The sequence below is a fragment of the Mercenaria mercenaria genome, chromosome 19, assembly GCF_021730395.1.
Source record: "Mercenaria mercenaria strain notata chromosome 19, MADL_Memer_1, whole genome shotgun sequence".
NCBI lineage: Eukaryota > Metazoa > Mollusca > Bivalvia > Venerida > Veneridae > Mercenaria > Mercenaria mercenaria.
Window position 1 is genome coordinate 17,337,362 of NC_069379.1, and position 22,216 is coordinate 17,359,577.

Consider the following 22,216-nt stretch of genomic DNA (forward strand, 5'->3'; position numbering starts at 1 on the left):
GCCCCACCGCTCATGGGGAGGGGGGAGCACAATAAAGGAAATGCTATAGTAATGTTTCCCAATGGTTGTTTGAACTTGCCTTTCATGAATGCATGTGTGCGCTTCCCCCACTTTTCATCTGTTTACTACCATATGATAGACTATACTGGCGACGCACATTTAATTAGTTGTTGTCATAGTTAATTATCACAAGACATAAACTCAACCTTATGTACAATATGCCAACATTTTCGACGCAGTACTTTCAAAGCAAGCTGTCCGAGTTCTGTTCCATTCCAATTTCGCAAAATAATATGTTATGCAGCACCTAGCTCAATATTCCCTAGGTATTTCTGCTGAATCTATGATAATATTTAATTCGTTAACTTGATTTTTCTCGACCTTTCGATTATTTTCATTTGTTTACGTTTTCTGTTTTATTTTTAAATCTGACTTTGAGCATGCGTTTGTGCGCTTTTGTTGTAAACAAAGGAAGCTTCCAGCCATTCAACAAACTGATGGCATTGACTCAAAAAGTTTGAAATATGCATACTTGCAACTGGTAGCCGTGGATCGTGCACAATATACATACTTTCTGTCAAAATGGCGTAGTGTTGATTTCACAGACATAATCACCAAAATTCGACATCACTGCATTAGTGGCCATGGTTATTTAGCGGATGATCATATTTCACACAATGACCTAAAAAATTCCGAATTTGTCATGACGTATGGGTTTCATTTGAGTATTTAAGCATGTAATAAACAGAAATTTCGTTGATCTGCGCAAATAAACATAAAATAAAAAATGTTTGTTTGCAATGTGATATCGAAATATATCTTCTCCGCCTTCGTGAAAATATTGAATTGTCTCCGTTATCGGCGATATTACACCTCAACCAAACACATATCCTCTATGTAGCGCATCAGGGTTTATTAAAAACAAAATCTCTACTAACTGCATACATTATCCATACCCGCATGCTCGTGGGTATAACTCTTCCAGGCTCACTAAACGAGCCGTTAAATTGTTAATACAATAACAGCCAATTTATAGCTTTTGACATTATACATGTAGCTTCGTCAATTTGAATGAGTCCATCAGTTTGGCCGAAACATTTTTAGTACAAAACCTGTAAACCTTAAATTTTAAATAAAGTGCGTATAAAAAGTATATTTCTGGAGTTAGTTCTTCATTTTATCTATTTCTTTAAATAAAGTGCGCGGAATATGTGGCAATAATATTATTTTGTATCATAATGCCATATTTCCAGTGTGTGACAAAAGTAAATTGTTATTTGTATTCGTTTCTGTTTTCCTATCAGCGATAAATTAAGAACAGAAGCAGGACATTTTATTTTACATTGAAAAATATTGACAATGATATAATTGCAAAAACTACAAACTACACAAATTTCCTCGAAGTTAATTAATAGTGTGCTAATGAAATTTGTGACGAGTTTCTGTACAATTAACGTGGAACATAAGTAACGAAGTTGTATTTTTGAAAATAACCCAGTTAAACTATCGTGATACATTCCGAGCGTGTCTGAAATAAGACTGACAGTTTAAACATATTTAAAGGCAGTTTTTAAGTAGTTGTAATTAGTGGAAAACTGGTTAAAGTACATTTCTTGTTTTTCTGAAAAATGTTCTAAATTAAATTTTGCAGAATGTTGTTAATTCAAATAGAACTAACAGTTTACATTTTTATGCCTTCAAATATAATTAGATATTTTGCGATGTACAAGGTATGATTGATTCTATACTTGTATCGACATCCACGAGTATATGACAACTTCTTCACGTGAATCAGGTGTGGAGAACCAAAACGACATTAAACTATATAATGTTTATTCAAATCGTTGCCATGTCAATCAAAACGAAGGCATCTAACTACAAATTTCTTAATTAATACTCTTAATCACAGGTGGCAGTAACGTACCTAGGATACAGTATGAGTCCATGAGCCATATGCACTTAAATTTATTACAATTATAATATTTTTTTAGGAAAAAATGACAAAAAGCCATTTTGAAAAAATTTTGTTCCTGTGACAATGAGCCATGAGAAAGGTAGATATGAACAGTTTGACACGTGCGGTTGTAACGTTATTTTTAACTGGGACGGAGTACTTGATGTGTTTTAGGGGGGAGACTTCGGTGCGAAAAATGTGTGGGATTTATTCGGGTGGAGAAATCACTACCGTTTCGTTCGCCGTTGCTCGCTCGTGATGTGTAAACGGTTTGGGACAGGGTTTCGAAGTAAGGTTTTTCTGAAAGATTAATCTTTTGCCTAGAAGGCGGCCAGTCATTGATAAGGAAATATTGTTTTGAAAAATAAAATACGGACCTAGAAGCAATGCACGTGTCAAACTGTTCATATCTACCTTTCTCATGGCTCATTGTCACAGGAGCAAAATTTTTTCAAAATGGCTTTTTGTCATTTTTTTCCTAAGAAAACATTATAATTGTAATAAATTTAGGTGCATATGGCTCATGGACCCATTCTGTATCCTAGGTACGTTACTGCCACCTGTGCTCTTAATTAGTTGTACTCATTACTTTCATTGTCTAGAAAACTGAAGCTTTTTATATCTTCTCGATGCTGTCCACGCAGTTTTTAGCACATTTCGCTGTGTCTTCTTAGCGTGTGCCAAATCAGGGTATATTATGATACACATTTCTAAGTACTATGTCAGTACTTTTATACGGCAATGTATATTTAAGTGTCAAATTAAAGAGCTAAATAAACTCTTTTTAAAAATAATTGGAGCCATTCTGCAAAAGCTATGGAGCCCGATATTTGTGTTCAACTGTATAAAGAGGCAAGCAATTCTGGACTGAAGTACAAACATATTATAGGGGACGATGACTCTGCAGCAACGAAATAAATAAGGAAGAAAGTTAATTCTGACATTGTAAAATTTTCATATCCAGCACATACAAAACGGACCGTAGGCAATAAACTTGAAAAGATTAGTCGAGTCTGTCCACCATTAACCGAAAAAGTGAAATCATCATTCATTAAAAATTTCACGTACGCTGTCAGTCAAAACAAACAAAAAGGAGAATCTGAATTAAAACAGGCGCTAGAAAGCATCGTTCCACATATGTATGGAGAGCACCATCTTTGCAGCCACTGGTGTAAAAAAAAGGTTAATATTCACGTGTTTACGTCATGTCTTAAGCGACGTTCTTTATTGCGTCGCAGTGCTCTGATTCAAACGGTTGTACTATAAAAACGCTTCGGTGAACCTTTTTTTTAATTTGGCACAGACATTAACAACATAATGAATGTCGACAGGTAAAAATTTGGCAAAAATTCTACGGGCCAATTTTTTGCAAAATGGATCAGAAGCGAATTTCTTCCTGAATTTTCTTAAACAACCAAAAGTCTGTTTTCGCACATCCTTCAAAAATTCGGATAGAAAATATCTTTTCATGTTAATGATCACTAAGAAATTGCTTTATTCTGTCGTTTGATATATAATTTAATGCATTGACGCCAACAATACGTTTGTAGTATCGAGTTTTATACCATTTTAGCGCTACCATTAACGGACGTAAAAAGTGCGAAAACGGATCATGTTAACGTCATACGCATGTTTATAGCTCTAAAAGATGATGATATAAATTGGAAATATCTTCAAGTTTATTTTGGTATTATATAAGATTACCGGCAAATCTTAAATTTTGACAAAGTACCATTCCCCCTTAAACAATGGTTAAAGTGTGAAAACTTAGTAATTAAATTCGAAACACACACATACACTGTTCACTATGACACAAGTTAGTGGTTATTTTTTTTTCTTATATAACTATCAGATCGGATGGCATACAAGTCACACTTTCTTCGATAACTATACGTCTCAAACAATCACTGCATAAAGAAAATAAAACAAATCTATTTAAGTCCTGATGGTTTGTTTATTGTCGTTTTATTATTTCAAACAATTCAGTAAAGTGTAGCTGAGAGTATCAGAATTTTGCAATTGCGAGTTTTTATTCACGGTAAAGAAAAAAAACAACCACCCGTTTTACATTTCAGATACCATCTAAGTTCAGATTCGAATACGATTTGTAGTAAACCTAGATGTACATATAAAATTGGTATACATGTACTCCGATACGAAAATCACATGTTTAAATATCACGGGTTAAGACATGTACATTGTAGATATTAAGGTGCTGTATAGCGAAATTTCCTGTGCTACTCTCGAACGAAAATGCGATATTACCAAAGAAAACGGCCGGTCCCTTGGCTTTTCGTAGGATCGCTATTATACTGTATAAGATATAAAACTGAGTCTACACAGTAACTAACCCTAAGTGTTCTGAAGTTGACTTTAATTTTAGTACATTTAATCAAGGAACTCACCCTGACAGTGACAGTTTTCACCAGGATGTCAGAAACTCGGTTAGAAAAGAAACCAGTTCGTGCTATTTGCGTTATATTTATATATCCAAGTGACTGAGGGATGATAACCACGTATGGATCATTTCAAGTGTCACATGCGAAAATGCCGTATTTGATCATATTCTATGAATAAAAAGTGAATATCAAAATGGTTTTCCATGTCAGTAAATTAAAAAAATATTATATTTTAGTGAGGCTGAATATACATTCAGTGGCTTTGAAAACGCATCAAATAAACAATTGAACAGGCTAATACAAAACGTTTTGGTAAATATGCATCAAAATTAAGGAATTAAAGCTCGTAATTTTTCTATGATACACAATATGTGAATACCGCCCATTAAGTTCATATTGGTATTAGTTTTATGGCTGTACAGAGGCTTGGTCGTCGGAATCGATAATAAGTTAAAGCCGTTGAACAGTAAAAAGTGAACAGTTTTTCAAACGATAGCAAGTTGATTTTCACGTTGAAAACGTTCAAGTAGTGTTGTCAAAGGTGAAATCCTCCTAGATTACAGCCTTTCCGGAATAACTTTGGCTACAATTCCATACCAAAATATATGCATTTAGCTTTTTAATCTAGTCGCGTTATAGCGTTTCCATACAAGATGTTGAGAAATACCCAAATAAACAAAAAAGTAGATGACGTTTCAAGCACATAAGATTTAATGTGCCACAATGTTTTTTGCCTAATTTTGTCATGAAATTTATATTGTAAAAAAATCAGAATAAATGCGATTGAGTTCCGATTTTATCTTGTCGACATTTTGAAATATGTATGTCTATTAACCGCCTCGATAACCTAGTGGTAGAGCATTCGCTTCGAGTGCTGGAGGTCGTGGGGTTCGATCCCCGGCCGCGTCATACCAAAGACGTGAAAAATGATACCAGTGGCTCCCTTGCTTGGCGCTCAGCATTAAAAGGGCAGAAACTGGCCTCTTCTCTCATACCCTCGTGGCGATGGATTCCATCAGGAATGAGGTGTCGAGAGTGATTAATATAAGTTGTACAACTTCCTTCACAATCGATTTAAAATAAATTATGTATAAACTATTAACATGAATTACATTCAAATGTGTCACAATGGTCCTGACATAAACAGTCATAAAAAGCTACATTTATTTATTGTTTCAGATTTATTAAATGTCAAAATATTGGCATGCAAGTTCAAAAACTGATATAAATGCCATTTGTAGATAAGGCATTTAAAACGTCCCTGAGTGTATATCTCGTAAAGCTGACTCCATATTTACACTTTGCCTTATCAGCAATTTTACCTCTTATCAGCGTGAAATGTTAATAAAATTTGCAAAGTTTCGTGCATTAGAGAACTTGTCATACAGAGAGGTAAGTAACATATTTATTTGTATACAACGAAATGTTAATTTTATAATTACAGTCGGTTTCAAATTTCTAACATTGAAAACGAACAGTCGCATCATACCAGGTGCACAATGAACAACTGTTATGCACAAAAGGTCGCTGACGACTCCGAACCACTTGCCCTTCCTCGATGTGGATTGAGTGTAAAATTCTTCATATGCTGGCTTACGGTGGGTTTTGCCATGATCCAGCATATTACTGAAACAATTTCCAAAGGACCGTCTTCCGGGGTCTGCTCCTTCCTTTATACCTATTTTTCTCAGCAAAGTGAAATTTTGCTTATATTTTGTCATTATATTTCAATGACCATGTTGGAATGAAACTAAACATCCTCGTGGCTCAATTTATGAATATCTGAAATATGAACCGCGGCACATCAGACGATAAAGAAATTTAAAAAATCTGTAAAATGATCCCTTAGAAGCATTAAATGCAACCAGTAGACTCGGTTTGATTGAGTCTGTCTTCCCTATTTGATAAGATAAAGACCAATGTAGAACTCTAGCCAAGTTGTATAATAAATTGTATTTTGTTATTATTACAGATGGACAGTTAATGTATATGCCTGACACAATGCTTGTGATTCTTCTACTGACACTATCCACTATTTTAGTGGAAGGGTACGTTAACCTCTTAGGCAAATATTTGTACGATTGTGTTAAAAATCTTAAAGGTCGTCAATCGACTCTTAAGTAACATATATTTTTTAGGCCCTTTACATTGAGCTAGCTATATAGGACTAACAGGTGTAAAATATCAAATAGTCTCATATTTGACAAATAACTTTAATAGTTGCTTCGATTAATGGAATCAAAACAAGAAAATATTCATATAGTCGGTAGACATAATTCCACAGGCTTTTTGTGGCATCAAGTCTGTTCTGCAGATCAGCATTTCTGTGTAGCGTAACATGTGTTATTTACTTGACAACAACATCTCAAATAAAATTGAAGGTGTAAGTAAACCATTCGTTACGGTTTACTATGAGGTTTCAGCGACTAGAATGTTCTAACCTATCAAGCTTGGTATCTATATAGATAATTGCAATTCGAAAAACATTTTAATTCAAATTATAAAATTGTGAGCGTGTCTTTTTATGCTGAAAAACGTTTCGTTTCCATTCATTGATAAATATAAGTGCCCGTTTACATTCCTATCTGCAGCTAATTAAGCATCTTACCTGTTGTGCACAAAAATAATAATAAAATAAATAAATAAATAATACAGATAATCAACAGCGAATCAGTCATACAATTTAGGAAATCGGGTTGACCGCCTTTATGAGTGTCAATTTATAAACGGTTGTAATGTCTTATACGGAGACTGCTATAATAAACGATTAAGTCTCATTTTGTTATCTTTTGAAACGATTCTATAACGAAAGCTGCAAGTTGTTTTATCGAAACATTTATTTTTTGCACCTTTTTCACCATTAACACTACCCGAAGGACTTAATTTCATCTTTTTCATCTATGTTTATCTAAAGCTTCTCGTCCATTACAGAATTAAAATATTAAACAAACCAAAAACAAAAAAAAAAACAAAAACAAAAAAAACCCAAAAAACCAACAAACAAAAAAACAAACAAAAAAGTAAAAAAACAACCGTACAATATAGAAAAGGGGTGCTTTATAGTGTTAAATGACCTGTTGTTCAACATTTCATTATCTTTGTTTGCTTTTTATATGAACATTTTGCAAAGTTGATATCCTGTTCAAAACTGCAACGCGTCATTTGTAATTTTGCCGATATCTTAACAATATCGTGATACTTGTTTTGATTAGTATAGACCAAGTCTTTATAAGAGTTATTTTACAAAGTTTTATCAATTACGTATAACATTACTCCTTATATAAATCGCCGGCCCATAGTTTGTGTTACCTGACCGGTTTCAATACAATACATGTTTACTGATCTAGTAAGTAAAATAATAATAAAAAACTGTGAAAGTTTATTTTTGATGTCATGTAATGAAACGTGTACTGACTTGCTTGCAAAACAATAGTTGAAATATTTGGCCGGACCTTCTTACTTATAGACCTCGGGCAATAGTTTTGTAAATTGAACGGCAAAGCATTGAATTAGTGTATATTACTGTAAACGAAATGAATGTTTTATCTCAATAAAAAGTAACGAGACTATGACGACCGAGGCTACTTATAATATTTAGTAGATTTTTCCTTAGGACATACGTTGCATCTTTTACGAACTCACTGCTTCCTGGAATACCATTGAAGATCAGAGTCCATACTTTAAGTGCGACTGCAGACGTTCATGTTGTTGCAAGCCTGAAATATGCCCAGAATGATACAGTTGTTCAAACGGCATCATCGTCTGTGCAAAATGGTAAGACTTCTGCTCTTATTTGAAAAAACAAGAAATATCTTTAAAAATGATGGTCGGCGAATTGTAATAAGGAAAGAAGTTTATGAATTTTTCATCTAACATTCATCTTTCATCTAACATTTTTCAAATTGCCAAACTAAACACCGCACTTTAACAATTTAAATGGTTCTCTTTTAATTTTTCGCAAAGGTTTCGTAGGGTTGCAATTTTGTTTCGTTTATCCTTAGACGAATAATTACAGCAGTAGTTTGATGAAGATTCATGAAGCGGTTCATGAGAAGAGGTCATTAAACGTGTTTATATTTTTAGCTAAATTGGTCCCTATCCCCATTTGTAACAAAATAGCAGGAGACCTTACGATATTGTTACACATCGAATTTGATAAAAATCCATTACAATTTAGTGGTTAATGCGAAGAAAGGCATATCTACTTTTAGCTATAGTGGTCCCTAATAGGGCCCAAGTTCCTATATAAATAAATTTGGAAGAGGACCTTATAATGATGCTCCAGACCAAGTATGACAAAGATCCACCAAGCTGTTCATGAGACGCTGTATAAAGGCATTTCTAGTTTTAGCTCTAGCAGCCCCTAAAAGGGGTCAAATGTCCCAGCTGAACAAAGTTGGCTGCGGGCCAAATCAAGTTTGATTAGAATACATGAGAAAAAATCAATTAAAGGATTTTTTTTATTTATTACTTTTATTTATTTCTAAAATAGGCCAACTGATCACGCTTTAACAAATGCATATTCGCTATTCATGAATCTTCGGACAATGACGTCACACCTATAAAAAAGTGAAGGTCAAGCAAAACATACAATTGTAATTATTTCAATATTTCTGTTTCATAAGCAAAGTTTGACCGGAGTCATATCACATAGATAAACTGTATGCAAAGTACCTTCATTTCAGTGTAATGAGATTCAGTCATTATATAGCATATATATAATAAAACAGATTTCAACGGAGTTCAATATTTGCATACCATACTAAAGAAAAATATTCATATATAATAAATCAGTTAAATAATTTATAACAAATATATCAAAGCAAACAAGTACTCATTTTAATATGCAATCTGAATAAGTCACAAAAGCAAGAAACCTTTTCATATACAGACGACAATTGTAACAAGAAAATCTTTTAAAAAGCACTTCTCTACATAAAAGACTCTTATCACACCCTTATTCATGTGATACGCAGACCGTATTCAGCTCTTTCTTTAATTTGATATATGTTGGTATTTGAACAGGTTTTTATCGTATTTATTAAACTTACTTATCATTTTGAGATATATCAATATTCTTGCTAAACATACTGAGCCAAAGTTAGCTTTAAAACTGTGAACAGCGTCGTTTAGGATAAACGCTTTGTCTACATTTCACTCAGCGTAGCACAATCAACAGAGTGAAAGAAATTGACACTCTCGTCTAATCAGGCAGAGTGTTGCATAAATCTTCCATTTTGATAAATTATCTATAACGCGTTATCAAGTAGTTTGATTTGCAAACTGAAGTCACGTGGCATAGGTAACGAAAACGAATTTAGACGGCGTCGCCGAATAATGATAGGAAAACGCAGATAATGCATACAACATAATACTTACGCTGCACGATGAACAAGGCCACTGAATATCCCTGAAACAATTTGCATCTTCATCTTCATCTTGCCTTGTATTGTATTGTATTATGATAAAATCATGCTACAAGCTAAGCGAGAAATCACAAATTTATTACTTTTGAATGCAAAGGAATGAGAAAGAAATTCGAACAGAGAGTGATGAGTTTTTTTATTGTTGATCTTTATATTTGACGATTTTTAATTCATTTGCATTTATATGTATTTGAACTTCACCTATTTATCCTCGTGGTCTTTTTATTTCTTGTGACTCTTTTTGTATGTCAAAAAGGTAAATTCTGCTTTCATCACTGTTGCATTTTAACAGATACGCATTGTTTCGTACGTATGTTAAGTAGATAAAAGTACGCAATCCTCCCGCAAGCGCGTAGATAGCTTTCACTGAAGAACAACAAGGCTAACACATTTAATTTAGGTGATATTATTATTGATACCATTACTATTTTCGTATACGTATAAATAACGATACAAAAAGTCATAAATATAGCTAACTTTATTTTTCTCCTTCTTCTTCTCCTTGTTCGTATCGTCATAATTACTTTTATTTTTATTACTGTGCAAATGTCAAATTCAATAAAAAAGGTTACACAGAAAGCCGAGAATATATTCTATAGGTAAAAGTAAGAATAACTCCCATTTTCAAAACAGGTAGAAATCTCCCCTAGGTAAACTACCCCGCGCAAGATCCGCCAGTACTACTTGTGGGTGTGTGTGTGTGGAGGGGGGGGGGGGGGAATATACCGTTAGAGATTTTCAGAACGCTTATTTTCAGATGTTTATAGAAAAAAGACACCATTAAAGACTACTGAGTATTTTCCAGAAATGTTCAGAAAACAGTGTAAGAGGGGAGAAAACCAATGGGATAGCGAGAACTCCACGGGAGAAAATAAAATACTCCCACGGAAGGAATGACTTTGAAATGTTTTGAGATAATAATTTTTTTTTAAAGAAAACGACAAATTATTTCATTATGAGACCTGAACTATCGGTAGATATCAACAAATCAAGGCAAAGTCAAAAACAAAAGGTAGTTGAGTTTACGAAAATTTCGGGTTTGCGAACTAAATCTGGAGACTGTTGTATGTTCATTATATGAATGCCTTTTTGTTTATTTAAAACTTGAATTTCCTACGCTACGAATAGTAGTGCTTAAAATCGTAATACATGTATATCAAAATATTGTTTGAAAATATAGAATAATTGCATGTTTATACTTTCAGGAATTTCAAAAAGTATAGATTTAAAAGTGAGTATGTTAATCAAGTAAGAGAACATTACAGGTATACATGTTAGTATTTTTTCTTGTTGCATTCTATGATTTCCTTTTTTGCAAAGATGCTTCCGAAATTTTATAAAAAAAAGCTAAAACCTCTATCATAATGTCTCACTCATTTTAATATTTTTTAAAAAATAACCTCAAACATATTTAGTTTTATATATCTGTCAAGTACCGCACTGATATTTGTCATTTAACAAGTGATACTTTAGCTCCATGATTCGGATAAATAACGACCCAAGCTAAAGCAATTCACTGCCCGACAACATCACGAGTTAAGGTATGTAGACACTAATTTGAATAAAAATCTTTTCTAAAACAAAATAATTAAAACTGACGGGAACTTTCAGTTTGGTGAAGTATTTGATTAATTATTAACACAGTATTACGTTATATGTCAATGCTATATACATGTATATATTGTACCTCGCACTGGCACACAATAACCAATAAATAGTTGCTCTCCTTCAGGTACCAGACAACCTGATGCCATCCCAGTACAAAGTAAGCATTACTGGTTCCGGTGGATTGAGTTTTCATAATGAATCGAAAATACACTATGAGGAGGATAGCCTATTTCTACTTATACAAACGGATAAGTCGCGCTACTCTGCAGGGCAGTTAGGTAAGAAAGAGTGATCTTATCCAAGATTCAATGCTTACTTAAAGTGTCAAGCATATGTATTTTACTTCGTACATATGACTGACACCTTAGACATGTTTGTTTACTTAAGGCAGTTATGCACGTTCGGAATGTAGAATTCGATTAAACCCTGGTGTTTTAAAACTTCACAATATACTTAGATAATTCGGCAAATAAAAATGATAGGGTCGTATATTTGATGTTTTGCAAGACTGATTTCAGCAAGTTGGATCTCGCACAAGTTGTTATAATTATATTTTTATATACTGTTTTCTACAGTGTAAATTTTAATGAAACAGTCGTAAATAAACATATGGTCTATAAGATGGTAAAATAAAATATATAGGTCGACGTGCTTGTTTTTGAGATACATGTATTTGCCCATGATTAAACTTTAGCCTGCTGTCGGCAAGTGGTCCAGCCTTTGCGATCAATGCAGACTAAGGTCACCCTGCATTGATCATGGTCTGTCAGTAAGTTTTCAGTAAACACCCCTTTAAATATTTAGTGAATGATGGGCAAGTCCATTTTAGAAATTTAGCAAGGTAAGGATGAAAGATATCCGCATTTCATTTTTGTAAGACATAACCTTGAATTATTTTACGTGTCAAACGTTTTCATACAATTGTTCATCTTTAGAAAGATAGTAAGTTGCCGTTTAGATAAAATTTGTCACGGCTTGACATTGATTCGTAAAACGATTTGCATCTCCGTATGCCGACTCCTGGCCTTTTTGTACGTTATCCGGATCAAGGATGTTAAGTTATAACTTCAACTTCATCAAACGTGCAGAACTACAGTTATTACTGTACTGGAATTACAATTTAAATTTATAATAATGATTTATTTTCATAGTACCAAAACATCAAAACCTGATTTATGAACTGTCGCTTTTAACAAAACATTGCTGCTAAGTTATTCTTCAGTTTTTGCTTATTGGTTTAACTAATAATTCTTTTTTACTTTTGACCCTGTAGTGAGATTTCGAGTAGCTTTCATCCTACCGAACCTATTAAACTATCAGGGTAAAGGAACAATCACAATAAAGGTAGGAAATATGTGTAAAAGCACATATATGATTACAGGAGACACATATTCTAATTCCCTTTTCATGATGTTTATTAATTACAGTTGCGAAATCAAGAACTACTACTTAATTTTGTTTGCAATACCTTAAACGCACATTATCTATCAATAAAAAAGAAATATATACAATAATTCAGTTATTCATAAAGCATAAAGCAAGTAATCGTCATACAATTTCTACTTACGTTATTAAGTCATATACGATTTGTTATACTCCTTTCTTCAATATGTGTTTAGGACGGAAAGGGAAACAAAATAGAAGTCATTGGACCGCAACAAGTAACAGATGGTGTTATGTCAGGAAAACTGCAGCTTAGCAACGAACCGGTGTTTGGAGAATGGGAAATCATTGCAGACGCTAGGGTTTGCTATGGACACATTTACTAACATAATCATGTTTTAAAATAATTTTATGCATCTTTTCCCGAATATTTTTTTCAAGTTGTAAACATAATTTATATGCATTCAATTATCATGATTATTGTATGTTTTCAAAAGCTATGTAATTTAATTCATATATTGTATTCTATTACTTTTTTATAGTTATCATTTTAGCCAGGCGTTCTGACAAAAGCTCTTTAGTAAATCCCCTGTCCGTCTGCCAGTCTGTTTGTCTGTCTATGTCCGGACACTTTTCTGTTTTGGCCATAACTTTGTATCCCATGTTCTGATGTTCTGTTTCGAATTTAGTTAAACTTAGTCTACGCATTGCGGTGTGCAGCGTACAGAAATCGTAGGCTTATTTTATGGCCAGTGCAAAGGAGGATTAAATGGGACTGAAACTATAATTGCTCTGTATTGATAGGGGCATACTTTTTTACCCTTAACGCAGTTTTGATTAACCTTTGTACATAACATACTGTTATGTTGTACACTACAGTATTGTCTTTAAAACAATTACGAAACCAGAGGTAAAATGGTCAAAGATGCTGCGTATAAGATATTTTGGGCTATATTTTGATTCTTTTATCATAAGTATAAATATTGTTTTTATTTTTTGTGGTATCTGATGCCTTTTGATTTTCTTAAAATAAACGCGGGTTTTAGAAAGATTACAAGTATATTATTTAATCAATAGCTTTGTTGCTAATTTTCTAAATCTGTTGTAATTTTGAAAACTTATATGACTTAATAGTATGTAGCCTACACGCTGTTTGCAAAGTCATTGCATCAGATTTCAATGGAACTTTGAAAATTATCTTTCTATTATAGGCCGTGTTCTTTAAATTTTATAAAATGTCTTTTACAACTGCAGTCGGCAATTACACAAAAAATATACATTGAAAATGTCTTGAATCGGCAAGACCTTCCTTGTATTTGTGTTTTAGTTTAAAACATTTTGTTTTAGCATTATACCTTTCTGTGATCATTGTTTTGAGTCTGACGTGTTATTTCTTTCTTCTACGTTTCAGGAAACATCCTCTTCTAAAGTAATTGAAGTGTACGATTACAGTAAGCATTTCTAATATTACAGTATTGTTGCTTTTACGTAAGGCCAACATTTACCTTGCACATGCACACATCGAAACAATTTGATATCGGCCGAACTTACATGTCAACATTTCTATTAAACTCAGAAGTTACATTTCGAACAGAGTAATCAGAATCAAACATTTTCATCAGTTGGCCGATTTTTTTCTCTCCATTTTTTTTGCCTTAAATTGAAGTGTTGTAATTACGTTCGACACACGATATTTTATCATTGAATATACAACCGTGTTTAAACATATATTCAAACAGAAGACACAGACCAAAGTATTAAATGGAATCGTTCTACTGACGTCACATTTTATATTTGCTTGCTTTAGAGCAAACACATTTTAATAACAATATTATTTAAAAATGTCATAATTATATTTATAAAATTGGGACATTATTTTAATACACAAAAGACAATGAATTTTATTAATATGAATCGCAAAAAAGGTATGTGATGCATATTAGTATGTTAAAATTAGCGCAAAGCAAGACCAACATGCATTAGATCTTTATTAAAATGATGCAGTCCATAAAGTGATCATACTGTAAAAAAATAATAATAAAAGTTTTAAAGATATTTACAGTTATTTGTTTTTTGTTTTAATCATATTTCAGTTCTACCAAAATTTCTCGTAGACATCAAGATGCCAGAGGTAATCAAGACTACACAGGCCTCGTTGCCAATTGACATTAGCGCAAGGTGGGGTAGGAGTTATTGATACAAAATGTTAAATTATTATAGAGCGCAAATTAACAAAGGGCACTCGTTTCCATTATGCTTTTGCATGAACGCAAACTTACGCTATAAAATATTGTGTGTCCTTTCTTTTCACGAAAACAGATAATATAAAAACCTTTGATTTTAATTATAAAGAAAGTGTTCAGATAATCACAATATAAATGAATCTCCGTAACCTATTCCATATACTGATAAATATTTGAGGGTGATTTTTCTCCTGAAAATGAACTTTTATTTTACAAACAGCTTTGCTTTCGCCTTTGAACAGAAGTCGAAAGAATTAAGAAATGAAAATATGATAAGAAGATAGATGACGTTTTCTTAAAAGAATTTAATAGGATCTGCTCTATGATTAGATTAGATTTCTAGTGTGACATTGTAATGCCTGTGTAAACGCATTCAAATGAGGAGTCTTGTAGGAAAAGCAGAACAAGATATAATTCTGCCATAAATTAACAACATTTCATCGATTCTTTTGTTGAAATAATGATGACTAGATATAAAATGTCACTTACATATTTCGTACAACAATTAACAGGCTATTGTCGTTTTTCTACTTACCATGATGCAATGTTGAGATACATGTATAAATAAAGAAGTGATAGCAAGGCGTTAAAAAAACTCTCGACTAGCCAATAATGCTTTTTTTAAGTCACCAGAGTGAATGACTTCTTATCTGAATGACCGCTACTAAACAGTCTCGGTAAATAGCGAACTGCAACTGTCTACTCCAGTCCACATGAAAAACAGTGTAGCCTTGGGCTAGATCATCACTTTCATGCTGATGACTCAAAACTGTACGTTAAAGCCAATAGATGATTCTTACAAGCATAAAGCCCTATCTCGAATCGTCTCTTGGATGCATCACAACATGCCGAAGTTTAATACTGACAAAACTGAGGTTACACAAATTACACAAAACTACCCGAAGTAATCTACGTAAAAGTATGACCCTCTCAGATAAAACCATCAATTTGAGTGAAGAATCTCGTTGCTAGAATGGATTCAAACATGAACATGACACAGCATGTTAACTCTCTATGTAGAGCTAGCTATGCATAACTTCGGCAAATAGCCCACATTATGCATTATATCACAGTTGATGCTAATAAGTCTCTTGTGAACTCTCTAGTTACATCTAAAGTACACTACTGCAACTCACAGCTGAATGGAATTTCCTAAGACACACTGCAAAAACTTCAATGTTTACAAAACACAGCAGCCGCATCATTACCAAGACTCCGCGATACACTCTCCTATTACACCAGTCTTGAAGGAGTTGCATGATGTGCATTGGCTTCCGATTTAGTCAGAAATCTTGACACTTACATACATGCACATTGATCCAAAGTATATTGTAGATATGCCGGACGTGCACAAGCCTCGTAGAGACTTAAGGCCGGTAAATGGCCCAGTGTCTTTGGTTGTTTTGAGGGGTTGAACAGTTAAGCGTGGTGACAGCTCCGAAGTTTTGGAATGCCCTCCTAGCAAGAACCTGATTCAAGCTCACTGTCCGCATTCCATATTTAAAAATGTATAAAAACACACTCTTTCACAAATGTTATATAAACTAACAATGATGGTTAGGGTTAGGGTTAGGTTTGTTTCGTTTTGAGGAAGAGATTGTTCTCCTTTAATAGTGTACGTAATGTGGTATAACGTGAAACGAAGACAGTAGCGTTTCATGAGCCAGTTTGATAAGGCCTAAACAGTCCAGTACGGTTTGCATGTTTTAATTACTATTCTTATTACCTATGAAATTACATTTATCTATATGAATATAATTATATGTAATTGTGTGAGAAAGCCAACCAGCTGGCTTACGAAAGGTCGGTGGTTCTACCCAGGTGCCCGCTCGTTATGAAATAATGCACGTAGGGGCACCTGAGGTCTTCCTCCACCATTAAAAGCTGGAAAGTCGCCATACATATATGATATATCATGTGTCGGTGCGACGTTAAATCCAACAAAAATATGTATATATATATATATATATGTATGTATGTATATGTGTGTTCTTTGTTATTATAATAAGCACTTTTAAATGCAATGATTGATATATAAATGTGATGCAACACTATTACTACTATGATAATATAAATGAGTATTGACAATACAGATTTGTTTTAAGGTTTACATTTAACAAAGATGTTCTTGGAAACTGTACAATACTTATATACAACGAAAAAAAGACATGGTACAATATGCAATTTTCTAAAGAGGTAAATATGCTTATTGCTATATGTATGGGACTAATTAACAGCCTAAAGTTTAAAGCAATTAACATTTAAAAAGAACGGCTTGTTCCGATAAACACATTGATTAAGATGCTTACAACAGATTCCAATAAGTTATCTTCTCATAAAGATCAGTGGATCATATATTTGTCATATGATGACAGTTTTTCTCTAGAGAAACTTCTTTTTAATAATAATTCCCAGACCTGACTATATACTATAACATCTGCCACTTGTCTTTTTGTTCGTTCTTATTTCATGAATTAATGTTATCATATTTCTGTAGATTCAAGGAACGACCAGGTTTACAATACCAATGTCCCAGTTCAAAGGACGTTTGGAGGTTTATTCCAAAATAAATATAAGAGCAACAGTTACAGACCATGCAACGGCTCTATCAATGGTGACCGAAAGGGAAATAAAATTCACATTTGACGAGGTGCTACAGCCACTTACTATCAACAAAGTAGATTACAAAGACAGCTTTATTCCTGGAATGACTTATGAAACAAATGTAAGCGTTATTGTCAAAATAGCAAAGTAACACAATAGTCTATTCCTTGGAGTTTCAAAACATTGCTGCACATCCGTTTCAAAGTTTACAACATGAGTAAATTTCGCATCATTTTTCGCCTTGAGAATTTGAGACATAACACATGATGGCATGAAAACTTAAAACTTAAGGAGCCTTGATATAAACCACCAGATGCAGTAGTCAATGGGAAGATCATATTTATTAAGTAAATGTAATAAGTAAACATATCTTAATTGCCAAGAGAGTTTACACGTTTTCCATAAGTATGCCGATGTTCATATGTATTAAAACGTTTTAACAGAATAGGATATGAGATTCTTTCGGAAACTTAAAGCTTTGAATAGTAACATTGTTAAATTAGACATTGATATAGCTTTAAATATTCCAATTATTAAATTCGTTTGAAAGGCAATTTTGTGTAGCAATAAATTTTCTGAAATAGTATCTCTTTAGGTACTACAACAAATCTTAACAAACTTTATATTCTATCTTAATATGATGTACAGTAATATGATGACCGGTGTATTTGGTTTGAAACATGACTGTCTCAGTTACCAAAACAATTTATGTTCCCTTTTTTAGGAAAAAGGCAAGGAATATCAAGTCAAATGTTAGTAATTTTTAAAGAGTAATGGGTTAAATCATCTGATGGGGTACCTTATGAAAATTAAATGGTTTTCTTTGCTAGAATGATCAACATAATCATACGTAAGGTAGTTCAAAACTTCGAAACATATTTAAGCAAATAAAAAAGAAAGGCTCGTGTGGTTGATTTTTTTTCTACACAGATTTGAAAAATGTAGACCTTTAGCAAGTTTTCATAATGGAAGTCTACGGCAAAATCATACCTTTCGAAAGATTTTCGAGAATAAAACAAATCTTCAATTTAGATTTTAAAGAAACTTCTCACAGCTGTAGATACACATATGGCCTGTAATGTGGTAAGATAATATGTATAGGTTCATGTGTTTTTTTGAGATATTTGACCATAATTAAAGTGAACCGCACATTTTATCTTACTTTTAAGACATTATCTTGAATCATTTAACATGTCAGATATTTTAATATATTTTTACTTTAGAAAGATAGTAACAGTGCCATGTACGGGTGTGCGCGAAATAGCAAGACATTTACTTAGTAATATTTTGAAATTGGCTTCTAAATCTTTATTCTACTAAAGTTAAAAAAAAATTTGCAGTATTAATTCATATATTTAAAGTTTAACATATCAAATGTATATAAAAGTGTGTTAAACTGCATTATAAAATCATTATCATTTATCTTTATTATAAGATTTAAAAGTTCTTGCCGAAAGGTTTGAATGTAAAAATAAAACGGGTTCAAGATGATAAGAATTTTAGAGTTTTACACTTTTATGACTCCTTCAGTTATCTCATACTGAACATATTCTTGTTCAATAATAACGTTCAAACGCTTCTTACATACATGTTTTAACATTAACAAGAGAGACAATTAACCTTATCTGCTAAACAATGTACAGTTGCACATATATATCAACACAGACATACATTTTTACTCAACCATAAGAAGACTATCTAGAAAATAAATTGCTTTTAATTCGAATTATATCATTACATTCAACTTTATATATTTCATTAAACATATTGTTATTAAACAGATAGACAAAACATTTAATAATTTTCCTGTTATACATTGCATTTGTGTGTATATGCAAAATATTGGACATTGTGAAAATGACGTCATATACGGAGCATCTCTCAATCTGATATAGTTACAAGGACAATTTTATTAATGTGTTGGTCTCATTGCATGAACTTTGATTGGGTCAAAATACTTTTCAGTACAATAGTTAGACAGCCAGGAAAGTGAATTGAATCTAAATAATAGTGTTCTTCAGTCCATCTTGGCTTTCTCAAATTTGAAGCTTAGTAAATAATGTTGAATACATTGGTATGCATCACTTTTTCCATACTGACTTAATATGGTATAAACCTTATATCTTATCCTATTTTCCTCAATCTGGACGATATATATCTGTCTTTGTAAAATTCTTTAAGTTGTGAATATGACAAGAAATGTTGTCCGCTGCAGAAGTAAACTGAAATTACAAAACTTTAGTTGTGGTTATGAGAATTTAACCAAATTTCCAAATTTTCTAAAGAATGAAAATTGTTTATTTTATACGTTATCTCTTTATATATATGTGCTACAGAAATGTTATCAATCTACGTTACCTTCTAAATTTAATGCTGCTACCGGTCTTCATATTGTTTGCTTGATTTTTCCTTATTGCTAAACATTTTCAGCATACTTTGATGCAAATTATGGCTGCCTAGATATTCCAATATTTGATCGTCTTTTTTTCTTAGTAATATTCTCTTGAACAATTTTGTAAAATATTGCCTGTTATCTGAACAACTTCCCCGTTCCCTGGTTATTGCGTGCAAGACATTTTCCTAACCTTTGATTGATGTTATTGGACAGTAATATTCAGTTTTTAGAGGGTCACCTGTTTTATAATATATGGATGTATTGACAGAATCCGTTATAATCAGATAGCATTTTTTTTAAAAATATTCAATGTACGCTTTCGGTACATTTTCTGTGTCACTGGATTTATCTTATTTGAGGAAGCAATTCTTCGCTTGGATTTCGTTCATTTTAATTCATACTGCTTCAGATTTATCTGATTTGTCAGCTGTATTATTTGTACTAGTAGTATGTACATTTTTATATATGTCGAATACGTTCATCTTGCAGATTTTTATCGGCCGAGGTAATTCACCACTAGGGAAGAAAGGTACTATATATGTGTCATCATATATTACGGTGTCGGAATACAGAGTTTGTAACTCATTACCGAGTTTTTCTTATACATGGCTTCATATAGAGCATATACAGGGGATTGATCGTACGATAGCTTTTGATGAGTCAGGCCTTGCAAAACTCAGTCTTCCGGTAAACAGTAAAGCGGAACACCTTCATGTCAAGGTAAGAAACAAACAGAAGCAGAAATAGTAAATTATGAGTTACTTAAAAAATCAAAGAATCAATTCTTAGATGTGAATGTATTTGATATACAATACTGAATTCTTAAAGATAGGTATCTGTAATATTTAGGTATGAGTTTGTGATATTTTCAGAGGTAAAATAGTTACAATTCTGTAATTTTGATAACAGCTGCTTTACAACGACACAGTACAACCTGTTTCTGGACATCTGGAACTGTTTGCTGTATCCAACGACCACTTGACACTGCTACAGATGTATTCGGAAAAAGTAAAAACAAGTGTAAGTCACGGATAAGACATGTTTTATGATAACAGTGAAAAGTGTAGCTGGTTTTGTCTTGCATGGGTTTAAATACTAGTATTATTGAATGTTGTCTTAAAATTGCATTTTATGCATAGAATGCCCTCGGGCCTTTAAGCATTTAATATTCTCGATTAATAGAAAAGAACCTAACACAACTTTCTTCGACAACCTTTCTCGCTGTAACGGGATAAATTGGACAAATATGACCCGACAAAGGAATACCTCTTATTAACATTTCAAAGCGGACTGATCCAGCATTCTGGTATACTTATACTCTCTGTTCTTTCAAATAAACAAAGAAAGTTATTGTTTAGGAATCTCATGATTGTGGTAGGCAAGATGATTTTGTTATGTAGCTAACTAAAACAATATTACCGTGCCATTAACTGAAACTGTCAAATACTTGCTGTTCTTTTTTTTTCTAAAACCATTTTAGGTTGGTGAACAAATTCCCCTAGAAATATCATCTACAGAGGCTTTAGATGGATATCTGGTCTTTGAGGTAAGATAAAAAAATGTACGGATTGTGACTTTTCTGTGGATATATGACAATTTAGACAAAATTCTTTCCAATTAAAGTCACAAAGTATTAACATTCACTTTATAGTATATATTTTGTAAGTGGCTTGTAAGTTCAAACGCTTAGTCCGACTGACTGAGGGTGATAAAGTGAAAGCCATTTGCACGACCGTAGGACCGAATATAACTATTCAATATGTTTTGCTGGGTTTAATGTAACAATAACACATCATATATTTCAGTGTATATGGCGACATTCAATCTTTACTTTATTTCCAGACCCGACTTCGGGCTGTACATAACTTCATCATGGGGTAGGGTGGGGAATCTTGGTAGACCCAATAACAATAGCAGAATTCAACGAGCGGAGTCAAAGCCTGAGCGAGGGATTCAAAGTCAGCAGCCTTAATCATTCGGCATTTCTAACCGAAAACTAGTTTCATCATATGACATTAGAAATGAAATAGTTTCATGTCTTGAACCGTTCGTTAGTTTGATGACATAAACTGCCAAAATATCATATAACTACAAAATTAATGTAATTAAGTGCATATTTTCAACCATAAAAACTCAAACGACTGAAAATACTGTTGGATCGATTGTCTCTTAAAAACACAGAGTGTACACATATATGACTTTTT

At 32.9% G+C, this 22,216-nt stretch overlaps 1 protein-coding gene across 1 annotated transcript in view; it reads left to right on the forward strand.

Moving 5' to 3' along the window:
- Nucleotides 1-17,768, forward strand: part of LOC123541872 (CD109 antigen-like) — a 139,329-nt gene extending 121,561 nt beyond the window's left edge. The window contains exons 5-11 of the mRNA XM_053531194.1: nt 11,512-11,665; nt 12,661-12,731; nt 13,007-13,132; nt 14,182-14,221; nt 14,864-14,948; nt 17,119-17,209; nt 17,511-17,768. Coding sequence (XP_053387169.1) covers nt 11,512-11,665; nt 12,661-12,731; nt 13,007-13,132; nt 14,182-14,221; nt 14,864-14,948; nt 17,119-17,209; nt 17,511-17,768 — 825 coding nt within the window. The remainder of the gene's footprint in view (nt 1-11,511; nt 11,666-12,660; nt 12,732-13,006; nt 13,133-14,181; nt 14,222-14,863; nt 14,949-17,118; nt 17,210-17,510) is intronic.
- Nucleotides 17,769-22,216: the final 4,448 nt, after the last annotated feature.